The sequence below is a fragment of the Pempheris klunzingeri genome, chromosome 24 (genome assembly GCF_042242105.1).
Source record: "Pempheris klunzingeri isolate RE-2024b chromosome 24, fPemKlu1.hap1, whole genome shotgun sequence".
Lineage (NCBI taxonomy): Eukaryota > Metazoa > Chordata > Actinopteri > Acropomatiformes > Pempheridae > Pempheris > Pempheris klunzingeri.
In genome coordinates this window covers 13,578,395-13,594,030 of record NC_092035.1, presented here as the reverse complement: position 1 = coordinate 13,594,030, position 15,636 = coordinate 13,578,395, and the positions used below count along the sequence as shown (strand labels likewise).

The 15,636-nt window shown below is 43.0% G+C and overlaps 3 protein-coding genes and 3 non-coding genes across 7 annotated transcripts; 1 reads left to right on the top strand and 5 right to left on the bottom strand.

Annotated features, from left to right (window-relative positions):
- Positions 1-285: 285 nt before the first annotated feature.
- On the bottom strand, positions 286-4,289 carry wdr12 (WD repeat domain 12). Its single transcript, XM_070855635.1, has 13 exons — positions 4,154-4,289; positions 3,684-3,778; positions 3,413-3,507; positions 3,080-3,186; positions 2,618-2,733; positions 2,380-2,534; positions 2,220-2,265; positions 2,045-2,130; positions 1,787-1,927; positions 1,311-1,416; positions 1,079-1,211; positions 751-823; positions 286-613 (listed from the first exon to the last, which is right to left on the bottom strand). The coding sequence occupies exons 1-13, from the start codon at positions 4,192-4,194 to the stop codon at positions 536-538; spliced, it is 1,272 nt and encodes a 423-aa protein (XP_070711736.1). The 5' UTR covers positions 4,195-4,289; the 3' UTR covers positions 286-535.
- A 747-nt stretch (positions 4,290-5,036) lies between these two features.
- nop58 (NOP58 ribonucleoprotein homolog (yeast)) lies at positions 5,037-10,204 on the bottom strand. The gene is made up of 15 exons (XM_070855472.1): positions 10,061-10,204; positions 9,475-9,551; positions 9,319-9,371; positions 8,920-9,044; positions 8,707-8,843; positions 8,438-8,502; positions 8,077-8,211; positions 7,550-7,695; positions 6,830-6,956; positions 6,476-6,639; positions 6,251-6,385; positions 6,081-6,142; positions 5,831-5,985; positions 5,627-5,736; positions 5,037-5,521 (listed from the first exon to the last, which is right to left on the bottom strand). Exons 1-15 carry the CDS (start codon positions 10,103-10,105, stop codon positions 5,459-5,461), a joined length of 1,599 nt encoding a protein of 532 aa, XP_070711573.1. The 5' UTR covers positions 10,106-10,204; the 3' UTR covers positions 5,037-5,458.
- Positions 6,714-6,796, bottom strand: LOC139224174 (small nucleolar RNA SNORD11B). The gene has a single exon (XR_011586237.1). It is a non-coding gene; the product is annotated as a small nucleolar RNA SNORD11B (small nucleolar RNA).
- LOC139224173 (small nucleolar RNA SNORD11B) lies at positions 7,403-7,486 on the bottom strand. The gene has a single exon (XR_011586236.1). It is a non-coding gene; the product is annotated as a small nucleolar RNA SNORD11B (small nucleolar RNA).
- Positions 8,585-8,673, bottom strand: LOC139224171 (small nucleolar RNA SNORD70). Its single transcript, XR_011586234.1, has one exon. It is a non-coding gene; the product is annotated as a small nucleolar RNA SNORD70 (small nucleolar RNA).
- A 772-nt stretch (positions 10,205-10,976) lies between the features above and the next one.
- nufip1 (nuclear FMR1 interacting protein 1) lies at positions 10,977-15,556 on the top strand. 2 transcript variants are annotated; one of them, XM_070855726.1, is made up of 10 exons: positions 10,977-11,221; positions 11,872-11,957; positions 12,104-12,205; positions 12,302-12,364; positions 12,447-12,523; positions 12,644-12,736; positions 12,866-13,071; positions 13,227-13,361; positions 14,468-14,730; positions 14,847-15,556. In XM_070855726.1, the coding sequence occupies exons 1-10, from the start codon at positions 10,990-10,992 to the stop codon at positions 15,348-15,350; spliced, it is 1,761 nt and encodes a 586-aa protein (XP_070711827.1). In that variant the 5' UTR covers positions 10,977-10,989; the 3' UTR covers positions 15,351-15,556. The 2 variants fall into 2 exon arrangements, with proteins under 2 accessions (XP_070711827.1, XP_070711826.1); XM_070855725.1 differs by having other exon boundaries at positions 12,101-12,205.
- Positions 15,557-15,636: the final 80 nt, after the last annotated feature.

Genomic DNA, 15,636 nt, shown 5'->3' with positions numbered 1-15,636 from the left:
TGGTCAAACCAGTCTGAGGAGGAAAAAGTCATTAAACCCACAAGACAGCAGGTTTTTCTTTTTGCAGCCAAAACACAAGGAAGTTCATTGTGTACTGTTGCACAATGTGACTTAACCTGACATAATTATTGATGTCTTACTTCCACTATTAATAGTCTAATTAGGCACCCTGGAGGTCAAGAAATAAAACAATCAATACAAATCTAACGCCACATTTTAATTCAATTCATTAAATCGCTATTCTGTGTTTATTGCATCCTCAAAGTGTCTTCCACCTGCTTAGAAAACCAAGAACCACCATGAAAATATCACAAATCTACAATCAAGCAGTATTGAGTGAAACATTAAACAGAAGACACATTTTAGGAGACAAAATTAATTTATAGTTTTCTCGGATCACATGAAAACAACGACAGTCCATAAGAAAATATGTTTTAAAACGGAAGGGGGGGGTAAACGTATCCAGGAAAGTCTTTATGTCTGGTCTGTGGTGGTGGATGTGGTGGATCTCTGCACTCCATGCTGGCTGTGGAGCCTACGCCCCGGCATCCGTCTGACAGGCTGAGTATCTGTAGGTGTACAGCTTGTTATCCGCACCTCCGCTCAACATCAGCTGAAAATGGAAAGTAAACAGTGAAACGAGATAGTAAGAAATCATGCAACTTCTGTCTTCAGTGTATTATATCCTCAATTTTCCACTGGATCAAACACTGAATATTCTCTGCTTTGGGACTATATGTGTGGTCTTACCCCACTTTCTGTCCAGTCCACACAAAACACTTTGTCCTCGTGGGCCGCCAGGTCATACAGGGGAGCCTTACAGCTGGGAGACATGACAGCAACATTTATAGTTAACTTTATTCACTGAGCGCCTTCAACACAGCATTTAAGGAGAGATAAGACGGAGCAGACGTATCCGCCTCTACGTGTCTGCTCCGGCGCTCTCTCACACACACTAACAGCATGGATAATGACCCAGCTTCTGCTCTCCTAGTTAATTGGACTTTTTAAAAATAAAACTTTGACTGGACAACACATTTATACTCTAAGTATCCACTGAACTATGTGCTTCACAGACCTTCTGGTGTCCCACAGTTTGACCAAGTTGTCAAGGGAGCCGGAGACCAGCTGGTGCTCGTGTGACGGCGCCCACTTCACGGCAGTGACCCAGCCAGTGTGGGAGGTCAGAGACAGCAGCACCAGCGACCCGTCTGGAGTGGAAAGGAGAAGAGGGGGACGTTCATGAGAGGCAAAGTGCTCACAGAGAGTGGGGACACATCAGTGCTGCTGAAACAGACAAAAAGCGGTACCTTTGGTGCGAGGGTCCCACAGTCTGATGTGTCTGTCAGTGCTGCCTGAGGCCAGCCGTCGACACAGAGGCGAGTAGGAAATACAGTTAAACACTTTACTGCCCGTCTGTGGAGACGACAAAAACCTCAGTGAGTTAATCACAGGAAATGCCAAAGAAATGGTGCCTGGGTGTTTCTAAGTTTCTAAAATTGTTACTAATGTTACTATTCAAAAATGTTCTCCCAGTTTTTTGGGTTTGAAAGTATGTTTTTAGAGAAATGCAAGAAAACACAATTAAGCATTCAAAAGGTTGAAACAGCCATGAAATTCACTGACAGTGTAAAGTAAAACATGGAGGAAATGGTGAGTGTTACTGTTTTTGCTTTATACCATCATTTCTGGTAAAACTTGAAATATTGCCTGCAGTTTTCTTTTCAAATTGCAGTTACAAACTTTGTGCGGTCCACTACGATTTCTGCTTGTCTGTGTTTCTCACCAGCGTAGTCTTCACTCCTCCCGTCTCCACGTCCCACACGCGGATGGTGTGGTCCCATGATGCACTACAAACTTCCTCACTGTCGCACCACAGGACAGAGGACACTGCCTCGTTGTGTCCGGACAGCGTCATCAGGGGAGTCTGCGTTGGCATGAGGAACACACAGCCCACACTTTTTGATCTCTTTTCACATTCAGCATGTTAACCTGCACTAATGCATCACTTTTGATTGATTATCAGCTCATACTCTACACCCACCCTGGTGAGGCCAAGCTGTTGGGTCTTCTGTTTCTTCCTCGGTCTGTCGGCAGGTTCTTCGACCTCGTCCGCCTCATCAGACGGCACTAGCAGCGCAGGAATAAGGTTGGAATGTGTTAGAAATTTTTTTTATTCATTATTGTTGAAGAGGCATTCAATCATACTGGCAACGTACCTGCTGACCAAATCTTCAACATTTTGTCCCAAGAGCCACTGCAGAACTGTGTGGGAGCAACACAAATGCTTTAACTGACAAATAACTGTGAAAGCCCTTAAATTTGTCCCTCCTCATTCTCCTTCCTTGTTCTTCTTAACCACTTTGCGTCTCTATTTACCTTCGAGCCGCTGGGGTCTGTGGCGACTGTATCAACGCTCCCCGTGTGTCCCCGGCAGCAGTGTCTGGCTTTCACCTTGTTCCTCTCAGAGTTCCACTCCCACAGCAGGATGTTTTGGTCCAGAGAGGCGGTCAGAAGCAGAGAGGTCAGGCCTTCTGCAGAGAAACGGCGACGCAGATGTTTTAAAGCTTGTCACTGCTGCTAGCAAAGTGAATGTCTGTCATTCTGTCCTGCTCACCTCTCTTGACCCAGGCTACATCTTTGACCACATCGGTGTGTCCGGCCACCGTCATCACCGCCTTGCCCTCCACAGACCAGATCCTGGCCGTCTTGTCATATGACCCTGTTAGGATCCTGCAAAAAAAAAAAAAGATAAAAGTAAGGAAACACAGCGATTATGGTAGATTTCACACACATATATTCAGACAAAGGACAAGCAATACAAAACAATGATGTTTATCTAGATATACTTATCAGTAAAGAAAACTAAATAAAATATTATTCAGAACACTAGCAACAAATCTTGCTTGGGACCAGAACTATGTGATGTTGTGTGATGCTAATGTGCAGCAAACAATTTCTTGGATGTTTTGAAGCAATTAGTTACATGAGAAAATGTAAATGTGATACAAAACAAAGCAGAAAATGTGATCCTGGGCAACATTTCCCCCCTTTGACAGTCTGATCTCTGTCATCTTACCATTCAGCATCTGCGTCCACTGAGCTAATCCAGTCGTCGTGCATCATACACTCCTCTGGCTCTGGGGCTGTGATCCTCTCCACGTACTCAATCTCCACCACTTCTTCCTGAAACACACACAGAAACACTATATAATATCAAAATATGCATTCTCAGGCAATTAAATGACTTAAATCCCACAGACCCATATCTCTTTAATCAGTCCCTGCTTCGCTAGAATACAAAGAAGAATCTGAAATCCTTTGAAAAGGACAAGTACAAGTATGAAGAGCCATTAATGTAACAGGCCCACAGCACATCAAGTCAGGTTTAAGCAGTGACGGCCAGTCATACCGTTGATATGCCCTCTGTCTCCATGTGAGTGGACAGCGACGTCCGCAGGAAATGACCCCTGACCAGGAAGTCGAACTCCACTTTGGTGTGAGATGCTGTGGAACATGTAAACATCATGATAGTACAAGTAAATTAAGCATCTGATCTCATTTAAGCTCGGTGTAAAAAGAAAAGGCAAGTTATGTGTTATCAGAATCTGTGTTTAGTAATAATAGACAATGACAGCAATACTGGAAAACCATACTAATACTTTTTTTTTTTTTTTTTTTACCATTTCTGGCCTCCAGCAGCTTGTTGATGACATTGCTGAGGTCCTGCACTTCAGAGCCAGCAGGGATGGAGAACGGGACATCATCTACAACATACCTACAGACAGACAAAGGTGTGTCATCAGTGTGTACAGGTTACACCCACCACATCCACCTATACATTCAACATTAAATGGACTCATTTGTCACTCAGGTCAATGTACAACAAAGCTAACATTAGGTGCAAATACGTGGAGAGCAGATTTGGGACAGTTAGCATTAGCTAGCTACAGCAACAAGCTAAAAACATTAGCTAAATGAACTAAACAGTAAAGTAGAGGCTGGGCTCCACATACTAACATGTAAGGGTGAAGATAGTGTCTCACAGTAAAGAGAGCTGGTACTGTTTACTGTGAGTTACTAGTTAGGCTAGTCTGCCTGGCCGCTAGCCATTTTAGTTGTCCAATGATGCGTTCATGGGCTAAGAGCTCACCTTTTGTTCTCTGTGAAGAACCTCGCTTGTAACTGCGACATTTTTAGTCGTGTGTTCCTCTTTCGGACCCCTGGAGTAATTAATCTGGTTTAGTAGTCCTGCTCAACACACCCGACTCTCGTGCAGCCACGCCATGTGGTACTGAAGCAAGGCATATGAGCAGAGCACAGATTCAGCCACTAGATTATGCGGATCTGTGCTCCACTAGTACTGTCTGTGTGTAGCTGCCAGAGCCTCAGTTATCATCTGACAGCACATTCAAGTCGAAGTGTCTAAAAAGACTGTTCTATATCACATTGTTGGGTCAGTGTCGCGTTTTAATGTTGTGGCTGGTGAATGTGGAGCTCAATTTAACTATTTTAGAGTATTAGGTTGATTCATTCATAACATTGCAGCTCATCATGTCATGTAATATCTAAATCTTTAGGAGCCAGAAGTAACTACAGCTCTCAAATAAATTGAGTAATAAAGGATACGCAGCATGACGTTGAAAGATCACATATTTGTACTTTACAGCGTTTTAAATGTAAATGTTAGTTACCTTCCACTCATTGGTGGTCTAATTTAATAAAAGGTTCATAACAGGCAAGTAGTCTTCTAGTGAAGGGTACTGAGTGCATTTTACAGTCACTCTCATAGCCATTTCTTTTTCAGTACCAAAAGTTCCCTTTCTTGGTGCCCGGTATTTTAAAGGGGTTTGTAACACCTGGGGTGATTATCATGATATTGTATAGTTGATTCTCTGCTTTACGTTTCCTTTTTTAACCAAGTATAACTCCCTTTTAGAGACTGTTTGCTATAGTGTCCTCTGTGGTGTGCTTATATCATAGACCGTAAGCCAACTTCAGTATTCTATTTACATCCATACAACCAAACCACACAGTTACAGCAAAAAATGTTTATTTTCATCAGGGCAGACATTCAGTCTTGGACAATATAAAGAGAACTGGAGGAGAACTTTCCTCATCAACTCATTCATCCGGGCTGAATTTAATACATCTGGATGTGTTCCCAGATCAACATAAAAACTGTCAAAGCAGGATAGTAGATTAAACATAATTAAAAAAAATAAAATTTGTACATTTTTCACTCACTTTAATACTGGAAATACCATTGGTGTGATGTCAAACACCTCACTCACAGTTATAAAAGGAGATCAACGTTTGATTTCGTACTTTGACAAGAACTCTTTTTGGTGTCCAGAAACAGGCACTCAATACAGTATTGCCCTAATTAGATATAAATGTATAACACAAAACTAAAATTACAAAACTAAAACAGGAAATATGTACACTCTCCACTCTTTCATTCATCTTCTTCCTCCTCCTTGACCTTCTTTTTTTTCTTCTTTTTCTTCTTTTCTGTTGACTGCAGACAGAAAACAAATATTCAACAAAAAAAAAAACAGCACAGGAAAACTTGTCAAATCTCAACAATTGTCTTTAGCCTTGGGATCAAGTCCTAAATTCCTACCTCTGTTGCTGCGACCTCTTCCTCCTGTGGTTCCTCGGCTACAGGCTCTGCTTTGACCTTCTTTTTCTTCTTCTTCTTGGGAGTCTCCTCTGCTGCCGCTTCTTCTTCTTCTTTTTTTTTAGAGGGGAAAAAAACTCCTTAAGCATCATAAACTCCATTATGAACACCTTCTCATGAGATTAGATTCATCACCATTCCACCCACCTTCTGCTACAGCTTCCTTTTTGGGCTTTTTGGATTTGACCACCGGCGTTTCAGGTGCAGCCGCGTCCTCTTCTTCCTCTACCTCTTCAAACTTCCTCTTCTTAGAGGTGGAGGGAATTGTAGAATCACCAGATGGGTCGTAAATTCTCACTTCACTGTGGAGGAAAAAAAAGCAGTGTTTTTAAACAGTCTTCATATTTACACATGCCAACGTAAAATCTTTGGAAAGATGCAGTTTGTGACTATTCACCTCTTGTGCTGGTATTTGTCTGCCTTGGCCATTGCTTTGCCTGTTCCACTGATTCTTCGAATCTGAGAAGCAAAAATAAGATGAGATCAGACACCCAGGAGTGTAAATTTCAGCATACTAATTAGGACACCTAAAAGGGATAAATATCTTTCAGTAGTAATTGTACTCACTCCCTTCTCCTCCAGCTGGCGCAGCCTGGCCTCCAGCTTGGCACGGTTCTCTGCTCCCATTTCTGCATTCGTGTCCTCTCCCAGAGCATCATAGCGAATAGCCAGGGCTGCTTTAGCTGCCAGCATTCTGGAGATCTGGACAAATGTTGCAAAAAGAGAAGCCCATGTTTATTTTCTACCCACCAGACTGTGTTGATCATTCCTTGGTCCCGTTACTGCACATACCTTGCCCTTATTCTTGGCAGTGGTCTGGCCCACAAGGGAGGCGTGATAGATGAGACCGTACTTTGGTGTGTCTTTGCGGGTCTTCAGGGCTCTGAACAGAGCCTTCTCTGCTCCGAGGATCTGCACTGTGGAGGCCGGATGCTTTGCCAGATTCAGAAGGGACCCTTTATGATAGGGCGACAAGACAGAAGAGTAAATATGATGCTCTCACTAATACCTGCGCACTGCAACCTCTTAACACAAGCTCAGATGAGGTAGTGACTTAAAACCATCAGTCAATTTCAGGAAAGTGACGTAATGTCATCATCATCACCGCTTGGCTGGTTTTCACACGGTCTCTTGTCTGCGATTTACCTGCGTGTGAGATGAGACGTGCGCCAACCAGCTCGCCCACCATTACTGTCAGGTTGGGGGCGATTGCCATCATTCGGTTCTTCAGGTAGTCATAGAGCTGAGTGCGGTATTCTGTTATCTCAATCACCTGTGGGAACAGAGGAGATAATGAAATAAAGTCAAAAGCTCTTATGGCCTTTCTGCAGTTAGAAGCACTGTGATTTAACACTCAAAGAAATGGGCTTTTCCTAAACACTTTCTCTTTGCCCCAATACAGGAGAACTGATCAGGACATAGGAAAGACATATGAGAATATGTCTGCACTTGCACTGGGCTACATGAGCGGTCAGATGGCACAGTGCTTCAATGTTGCTGGAAGGAATTTACAGGATGGCGTTATCTCCTTTCCTAAAGGATGGTCCAGTGTACCCTATGCTAAAGGAGATAAGCAAAGAAGCATTGAAGCACCTTTCCTTAGCATTTAGAGAACAGGACTGGCTCTTATCATAATTGCCACCCTGATACTTCTGGGTCATTCCACTTGATTAGAAACCTTCATAAAAGAAAAAAATGCAGCCCAGGAGTCAAGAAATGTGACTGTTCAGATGAGGTAGTGACTGAAAACCCACATGATTTGTTTCAGGTTTAAGACAACTGTCGTCATCATCACCACTGTCACTTGAGCTCGTCGATTTTCAACAGTGAAACGGAAACAAGTACATATTGATGTGAGCGACGTGCCTGATCACACAGGTGCCTGATGTTGCCGATGTCCTGTTCCGACACTTCTGTTCCCATGGAGATCTCAGCAGCCAGTTTAACCTCTGCCTCGATTTCCTCTGGGAGGATGTCCGACAAATCGGAGGTGGCCACGTTAGTGCGATCACCTGGACACACACAGACACATTTAGTTAGTCAGGAACACCGTCACTGACACCTTCATGCATGTATGTTTACGTTAATGAGTTTTGAGACAGAAAGCCTGCATTACAATCTAAAACAGTTTTCAAAGATGTGGGCGTTTACCAGGCACAGGATGACTAACAAAATATTCTAATGAGTTACATTATGGGAAATGTAGGAGCCAGAGTTTTGATGTCTGACCCACACTAGAGACAAAAAGTCAGAATCTCAGCCTGTGATACACCCATTTGATTCTTTTTTAATGCCTCTCTGGCACCCCTCCTAACTTGGAAACGTGGAAATTCAATACTAAAACACAACAGTACCTCTTTAAAGAGTTATGTGGAAGTGGAAATTATTCTTACCAATTTTGCGGACAGCTTTGCAGTAGGCCAAGTTATCTGTGATGACCTTTCCCAGCTCAGGAAAGTGCCAGCCGTACCATTCCCTGCAGCGCATAATGTAGTTGTTAAGCTCCTTGTCCAGGTCATCCAAAAGAGCTGAAGAAACAAAGAGGAAAATGTGACACGGTGAGACAGTTTATCAAAAATGGAAGTATTTGTTAGACTATTTTTGGACTTGGACTAAAAGGGCAGGTTGATTATGTCAACTTGGACCAAACAATCGATTCACTGAGAAAAACAATCAGTTGACTTGCTAATGAAAATAATTAGTTGCAGCTCTATTCATTACAATATACTTCATATCATAATGAAGACAACTTACAGATGGCCTGCACAATCATGGTGTCCACTTTGTCTGGGCTGAACTTCAGCTTGTAGCGGGATAAACTGGAGAACACAGAGACAAAAATACTTATTATAGTTACTTCACACAGCAAAATATTTCTGAATTATTTAGTATGACGATGGAAAGACTGCTGCCTCAGTGGTAGTGACGAATGCTGAGGGAAATCTACAAGGAAGTTTCAGACAGCAGGTGTAATCATAGGCAGCAGTCACATTTCTGCAGCACTGTGTCTGCGTGCCATGTACCTGTGAGCCAACCCCAGAGACATGGCGCTGATCTCCCTGGGAGGAAGTCCAGTGATGAGGTTCTCCATCTGGCCCCTGATGCATCTCATCAGTTCAGCCACGGCAGGGCTGTGAACACAGCTCAGGTCCAGCTTTTCCTGAAAACCACAAACAGTTAGACACACCACACTTGCATATAATACTTGGGAACTGAATATCAATGACGACACTTACTTTGATGACACCACCTAGTTTAACATCACTGATGGCCAGCTGCTCATGAGCCTCCTTGGCAACAACTTTCTTCAGCACTTTCTTCAAACTCTTGCCAATTTTTCCCTCGACAAGGGCAGTTGCAGCTGTGGAGCAGAGGTATAGGAACATTGCATTAAATACACTCCAACATGCATATAAACTAGCCCAAAAAGAGTCAGCGCCTGAAGGGGGATTGTAGAGCATCTAATCTAATCCATGCTTTTTTCACTATCTAAACTACCTGCTAACAAGAAAAGATGAGGTCTCAGGGGTAGTGACGAATACTGTGGAATGCCTCATGCTTTTATCAGACACAGAAATACATCACAGACCACAGAACTCAGGTACACATTAGTGCAGAAGGACATGCATCATTACCTGCTAGGGCCTCTGTTGTGTCCTGAAACTTCTCAAAGTGCTTCAGCTTCACACTAGCAGGAAGAAAACAAGAGCAGTGAGGACACATGGCCTCCACTAGCTTTAACAATGTGACGAATCAGCCAGACAGAGTCTAAATACTGCATTAACACTTACATTTTGTTCGCTTTTTCTGGAGTTTCAAACTCCTTATACAGGCTGTCGACCTGTTGCAGCTTGGATTCATCGAGAACCTGAAAGGTAACACACTTAAAGTCAGCTGTCATGCATTAAAGAGGCCTGATGGAGCAGCCAAACCAGCACAGGTATGTATAATGTCTCTATGGATCACAACCTCTTCTGTGGGCCATTCAGGATGAGTGCTGATCACATAACATCAATAAATGTCTAATATCTGATGTACACGTGGGTGTTAAGTGAGGCAAGGCTGCATTCACTGAAGTTAACTTTAGTGTCGACATGCACACGTGGTTACAGGGCCTTCATGCTAACTTGAATTAGCTTGAGCATCAGCAAAAACGCTAATATGCGAGCAAATCATCGCTAATCAGCCAGTTCATGTACTAGCATACAAACCAAAACATTACATTTTACTTTGTTCACTGCCTGTTAAGTTGTCTAGATCTGAACCAGCACGACATTTGGGTAACTAACTGTTAGCTATGTGGCTAACTGAAGCTAACGCAAGTAGGTGGTGCGCAATTATTACCGATTCTTTACATGACAAGATGTAAAAACATACCTTAAAAATTGCATATCCAGCGGCGGTCTCAAATAACACGAGCATTTTGGCAGCAGCTCGGTTACTTCAATAGACTTTGGTTTCTCTCTGAGCTGAGAGCCTTCAGGTTTTGCTCGGACACCACGATGCCACTGCTGCTGCTGCTCCTGCTCTGCCTGAAACACACGCGGCGAGAGACGGCACCAGGAAACTGCTGGGTTGCCACGTCGTTTCACACGATATCCCCCCATACCACACGTGACGTTGTGATTTTACTCATATTTTAGCTTATTTTCAAACACAAACATTAATGTTTAAATGACATGAATAGTGAATGTTGTCTAAGAGTGATTTATGTTGTAGTATTGTCTTTGAAACTGCGCAATTTTGCGCTTAATATGTTGTAAAACCCCAAATAAAGGTAGAGTTGTCCTGTAAAAATGGGTTGCCACTCGTTTAACACATATTATGCCTACATTGAGACTTAACTTGCTTTTGTGTTTTCATATATTAACCAGGATTTGGTTACTCCATATATATTTCTTTAAAAGTGGAAAATAATTTATCTTCGACTTTCTCCTCCTCAACCTGGCAACCCAAACAGAGCCTACCGCTAAAGCTCGACGGAAGTTGGCGCACACATGCCGGCTTTAAAAGTAATACATTAAATAAACTCGCAGATCACCCAAATTATCAGTTGAAGATGATATGTACAATTATCACAAAGCTCTAATAGGTGTATTATGATAGCCGCCGTTAATATTTTGTATTTTCCCGGTGTTCATATGTTTTATGCGATGGTTTTATGTGCTTCCTGCTTTTGCGGAAGTGACGAACATGTGTGTAAACTAGAGCAAAACATGCACATGTGAGAGCTGCACGGCGAGAGCCCCAAATTTGCTCCAAATTAACTTCACAGTCGGTGTAAACACAGACTTCGGGCGTGTACCATGAGTGAACCGGGACACTATCCTCCGCCGGACTTCGGCTGCCCTCCTCCAAACTCCATCCAGTCTCTCCAGCACCACCAGCAGCCCCGCTCCAGTAGCTTCCACCCCAACATGTGGAGCTGGACCGAGCCCAGCTGGGACCACAGCGGCCAGGCGGGGTGGCATCGTGGGGCAGCGGCAGGGTTTGGTTTGCCATCAGGCCGTGGAAACTATGGACCTAAACGTCCATACGGTGAGTTGTCTAATCAGTAATCTGTTAATAGTAATCAAACTCACGGTATTATCGCAAACTTAGCAGAGATGCAGCCAGTTTTAAACATACTTTCCTTGAATTTCCTTGAAATCATTATAATTGCTTTAACTTAATGAATCATCAAAATCACAACCTGTGCTAATGTCAGTAATGTATTGCTGTAGTTTAAATGTTATCTCAGATGGTCATACAGGCTGCACTGATTCCTGAAGTGATCCAACCATATTGTCTTTCACACGGAATGTCACCATCATGACCATATCACTAATGATTTGTAACCTGACCATATCACTAACCAAATAGTATAAAAACACTGGGAAACCTTTAAAGGGATACTCCGCTCAGGCTAGGAGATGTAGGCTTATACCTCTAGAAAATTGGGGGCCAAGAAGAGACAAAAAAGAAAGGTCATGATTAGCACAGGCCCACACTTAGTAATGAGGATCAAAGTCCAAAAACCTACATTTCCCATAATGCCACCAATGCCTTGTTTGTTTATAACCTCTCTAATAAATGTTCACGCTTTTCAAAGTCCACACCTCCAGTTTGGAACTCTGTGCCCCATCATAAAGAAAATATTGTCACATTTTGAAGGTTTAGGTACAGTCTAACTTCATTCTTGCCTTCAGGTCAAAACTTTGGTCATGAGTGGCATCAGGGGGGGCATGGAGGAGGAAGACAGAATCATGGACCCCCCAACAACCATGGGAAGAAGGTAACTATCTGCTGGAACACTTCCACTTAAATCAAAATTGTGATTTTAATGGTGTGTGTTATACAGCAGCAGTGAACTGTGCACTGAGAAGAAGCTGTATGCTATACAGCTTTATGGTGAACTGATTTGTGTTTAACCCAAAGCAGAAAAATAAGAAGGAACCAGAGTTTTCCCATTTTTGTGACACCTGTGACCGGGGCTTCAAAAACCAGGAGAAGTACAATGAACATGTTTCCCAACATGTCAAGGTAATTTAGTTTCATACAGTATATTTTTCTTCATTTCATGACATTTGTGCTCAGTATTTAAATGTACTGACTGCCTCCATCACATCTCTTTCATAGTGTTCTGTGCCCGACTGCAGCTTCATGGCTCATGAAAAAATAGTCAGCATCCACTGGAAAAATGTAAGTGAATCGACTCGCTGAGTATCTAAAACTCTCAGCATTTTCCTCGGCTAATGTCAGTGTTTTCATATCCTGACTGCAGAACCATGCACCAGGAGCTAAAAGAATCAAGCTGGACACGCCGGAGGAGATATCAAAATGGAGAGAAGAGCGGCGCAAGTCAGTATAAGTCAAGATGATGCAGATTTCCTATGTTTTACATGCATAGATCTTACCTATGATGATCAGCTAAATGTAAAGATTGTTGTTGTTCAACTAGAGCTTTAATTTTCTTTCCAGAAACTATCCAACACTTGTGAATATGGAAAAGAAGAAAAAAATGATGGAGGCACGGGAGGACACTGGAGCTGTTCTAGAGACGGCTCAGTTTGGGTAAATATACACATTAGATGTGTAAATACTATGTTTGTACTGTAAACCAGACACAAGAGTGTATTTGCACTCATTTGCTTTGATGTGAGGTCTGAATCTAAATCTTAACTTTTAATATTCTTTTCGCAGACGAATGAGAGGCAGAGGACGGGGACGAGGATGGGGTCGGGGTCGAGGTCGTGGTCGGGGTCGTGGCTGGGATAACAGAGGGTTCCATGGGCGACACCCTCAAGGGCCTCACCCATCAGACAGCCGTGCTACAGACGGTCCTCCGTCACTCACCCAGCGCTGCAGGGACAGGGATCCACTGGGAGTGCTGGCCAGCAGTGACCACGGTGAGCCACTTGTCCGACACATCCATATCATATTTTTGGACTTCATGGACAGATTGCCGTTTGTTTTATATTGACTGTGTTTTAGATGTAACAAACAACAGTAATAGTAACTCATAAGCATTAGTATAAGTAATGTGTTTCTCATGTGCTTCCAGATTCTGACAGAGAGGATCCAGCTGCTGAGGCCGGGACAGACAGCCTGGTGGTGGCTCCTAAACAGATGAGCTCAGCTCTGGGCTCCCTGGTGGCAAACTACGGCTCCACGAGTGACAGTGACAGTGAACCAGAGGGTGAGTTTGCCACCATCCTCAACCTGCTGCCGAACAGGATGTGTGCCTTAGGATTATCCAGTATGGATTTACAGGCACCACTCATTTAATGCTGCACCACAAGCGAATTTCTTTGCTGGAAATTAATGAAAATGTATCTAATCTTCTCTTGAGTGACAAAATCAAGAAGTAGCTAATGCTATTCTACTTTTGTTTTAGTGGTATGTCACTGTTGATTACTGGGATGCTGCTGTTCTGGTGTATGCCGCTGCTGTGTGCCAGTTAGTCTGTAACCAGTGACACTCTGCAAGCATGGCTAATAAAAAACAGCACCCTGCTTACATCTCATTAGCAGCTACAATGTGACTCAGGCAGCATTTCCAATGAAGGCAAAGATGAACTTTTGTGGTTGCTGAGCCAGCATAGCAAGCAATTGTAGCTACATGCCAAATGGACATTCAGTCAAAATGTCTTTTTGTGTCTGTGGAACAGCAGTCAATTCGTTGTATCAGTTGCACGTGCCAGTGAGAATCACTATAAGCTCGTGTGGAGTGGTGTGTGGCAGTGGCAGCAACAGGAAGGATGGACTGATTCAATGTGCCATATGCCAAAAGAATAACAGCAACACACCACTAGCTAAAGAGGAATACCACTAAAAAACAACCCATGACACCAAAACAAGAGTGATGTACCATCCATGTGATGGCAGAGAGTGCTATCTACAAGAGGTACTCAATTTAAAAGGTCCATAAGCCAGTGGAACAGTAGGAGAATATCTGTAACTTCAGCATCGGCATATAACACTAAAACAATAGTGGCATATGACCAGACACTATTTTATCTTGGCTGCATTTTTGAGTGACATTGTTGAATTTTTTTGCTGGTATTTCACTTGTGAAGTTGACTCGTGTCACCTGTAAGTGGAGGATTGTTACTGTTGAATTGTCATGACTATTTATCTATACCCTGGATAATTAATAAAGTAGTTTAATTTGACTCAAGAAAGGCTGTATTATATAGGGTTTGGTTGTACTCTGTCAAAAAAACATACACATAACGTACAAGGAAACAAATTTTACCATCTCTTACATCCTGTGTTCTTTTTATTCCTTTTCCTTGTGTTTCAGCCGCCCCCATTCAGAGAGCCAGAGACCTTGTGCAAGAAAACCAGGCTCTGCTAAACACAATACCACCAAATTACCAGGACAGACGACCATCTAGAGGCCAGGAGACCTCATTGCACAGTGCAGAGGCTCACAGAGCCCCCCAGCCTGACTGTGCCCTTTACACACACCACAGCAGAAGAGGAAGAGGAGGCAGGGGAGGAAGGGGTGGTAGAGGAGGACGGCAAGATACACGGCAGGCAAGACGTCCCACTCTACTTGAGATGGTAAGGAGACATCGGATATCTGATGCTTTAAACTGAAAAAGAAAAATGACATTTAAATGTGTATTGTCTACATAAAGCATGTTAACAGTTTCTCTGTTTTCTTTCACTCTGTGTAGTTACTGGCCCCAGATATCCGCCATGAGAGGAACGTCCTCCTGCAGTGTGTGCGCTACGTTGTCCAAAGCAACTTCTTTGGCCTGGAGAGCAGACCTCCGAACCAGGAGGTGGTAAAGAACAGAGCCACACCAGCTATCCCAAACGGAGAGCACAAAGGGAGGCGGGAAAAGCCATCCGAGAAAGCCAGGGCCGTGCCCCTGTCCCTGGGTGGCGGGGAGAGAAGATCAGCAGAAGCTATTACAGAAACAAGTGAAGCCGTTGGAATAGACCAGAACATGCCACAAAACTGTCAGGACCAGGGTTTGCAGAGTGATCAAGTATGCTCGGAAACATCCGGGGATCTTCGTGTGGACTCAGCTGAGCAGGTTTCAGGGGATGTCATCCAAAATACTGAAGAGACACCCGCCAAAGACTGCGACAGCCGTGACTTGACGGCCACAGATAGAGTTGCATGGAATATTTATGATGATGAAATATGGGAGAGCCCTGGTGCTCTCATGTGAAATCCTATCAGATTACTATAATGGATTAATCTTATTTTGCTCTAAAGAGTGAGGATGTTATTTTTAAGATGTTTATGTTAATACTTTCAAATTCTTGCTATTTTTTAAGGACTGTCCTATTTTCTTATGTGATGTGACATTAGTTTGACTAACCATATCCAGTTATATTAGTAACATGCTATATACTGAAGAATAATTAATTTTTTTTCCCTCTGAAATAAATCACATAAACTCTAGATTCAGATTTGTTTAATCATTTTTAAACTTGAAGTGTGGACACGTTTAT

Coding starts and splice junctions, on each gene's coding strand:
- nop58 (XM_070855472.1), bottom strand. CDS start 10,105: ATGCTCGTGTTATTTGAGACCGCCGCTGGATATGCAATTTTTAAG. Junction 8,212..8,437: donor CATGATTGTGCAGGCCATCT/GTAAGTTGTCTT, acceptor TTGTTTCTTCAG/CTCTTTTGGATGACCTGGAC. Junction 5,986..6,080: donor GACAAATACCAGCACAAGAG/GTGAATAGTCAC, acceptor TTTCCTCCACAG/TGAAGTGAGAATTTACGACC.
- nufip1 (XM_070855725.1), top strand. CDS start 10,990: ATGAGTGAACCGGGACACTATCCTCCGCCGGACTTCGGCTGCCCTCCT. Junction 12,365..12,446: donor TCAGCATCCACTGGAAAAAT/GTAAGTGAATCG, acceptor TCCTGACTGCAG/AACCATGCACCAGGAGCTAA. Junction 12,737..12,865: donor CTAGAGACGGCTCAGTTTGG/GTAAATATACAC, acceptor TTCTTTTCGCAG/ACGAATGAGAGGCAGAGGAC.
- wdr12 (XM_070855635.1), bottom strand. CDS start 4,194: ATGTCGCAGTTACAAGCGAGGTTCTTCACAGAGAACAAAAG. Junction 2,535..2,617: donor TGTAGCCTGGGTCAAGAGAG/GTGAGCAGGACA, acceptor GTTTCTCTGCAG/AAGGCCTGACCTCTCTGCTT. Junction 1,212..1,310: donor GTGGGACCCTCGCACCAAAG/GTACCGCTTTTT, acceptor TTTCCACTCCAG/ACGGGTCGCTGGTGCTGCTG.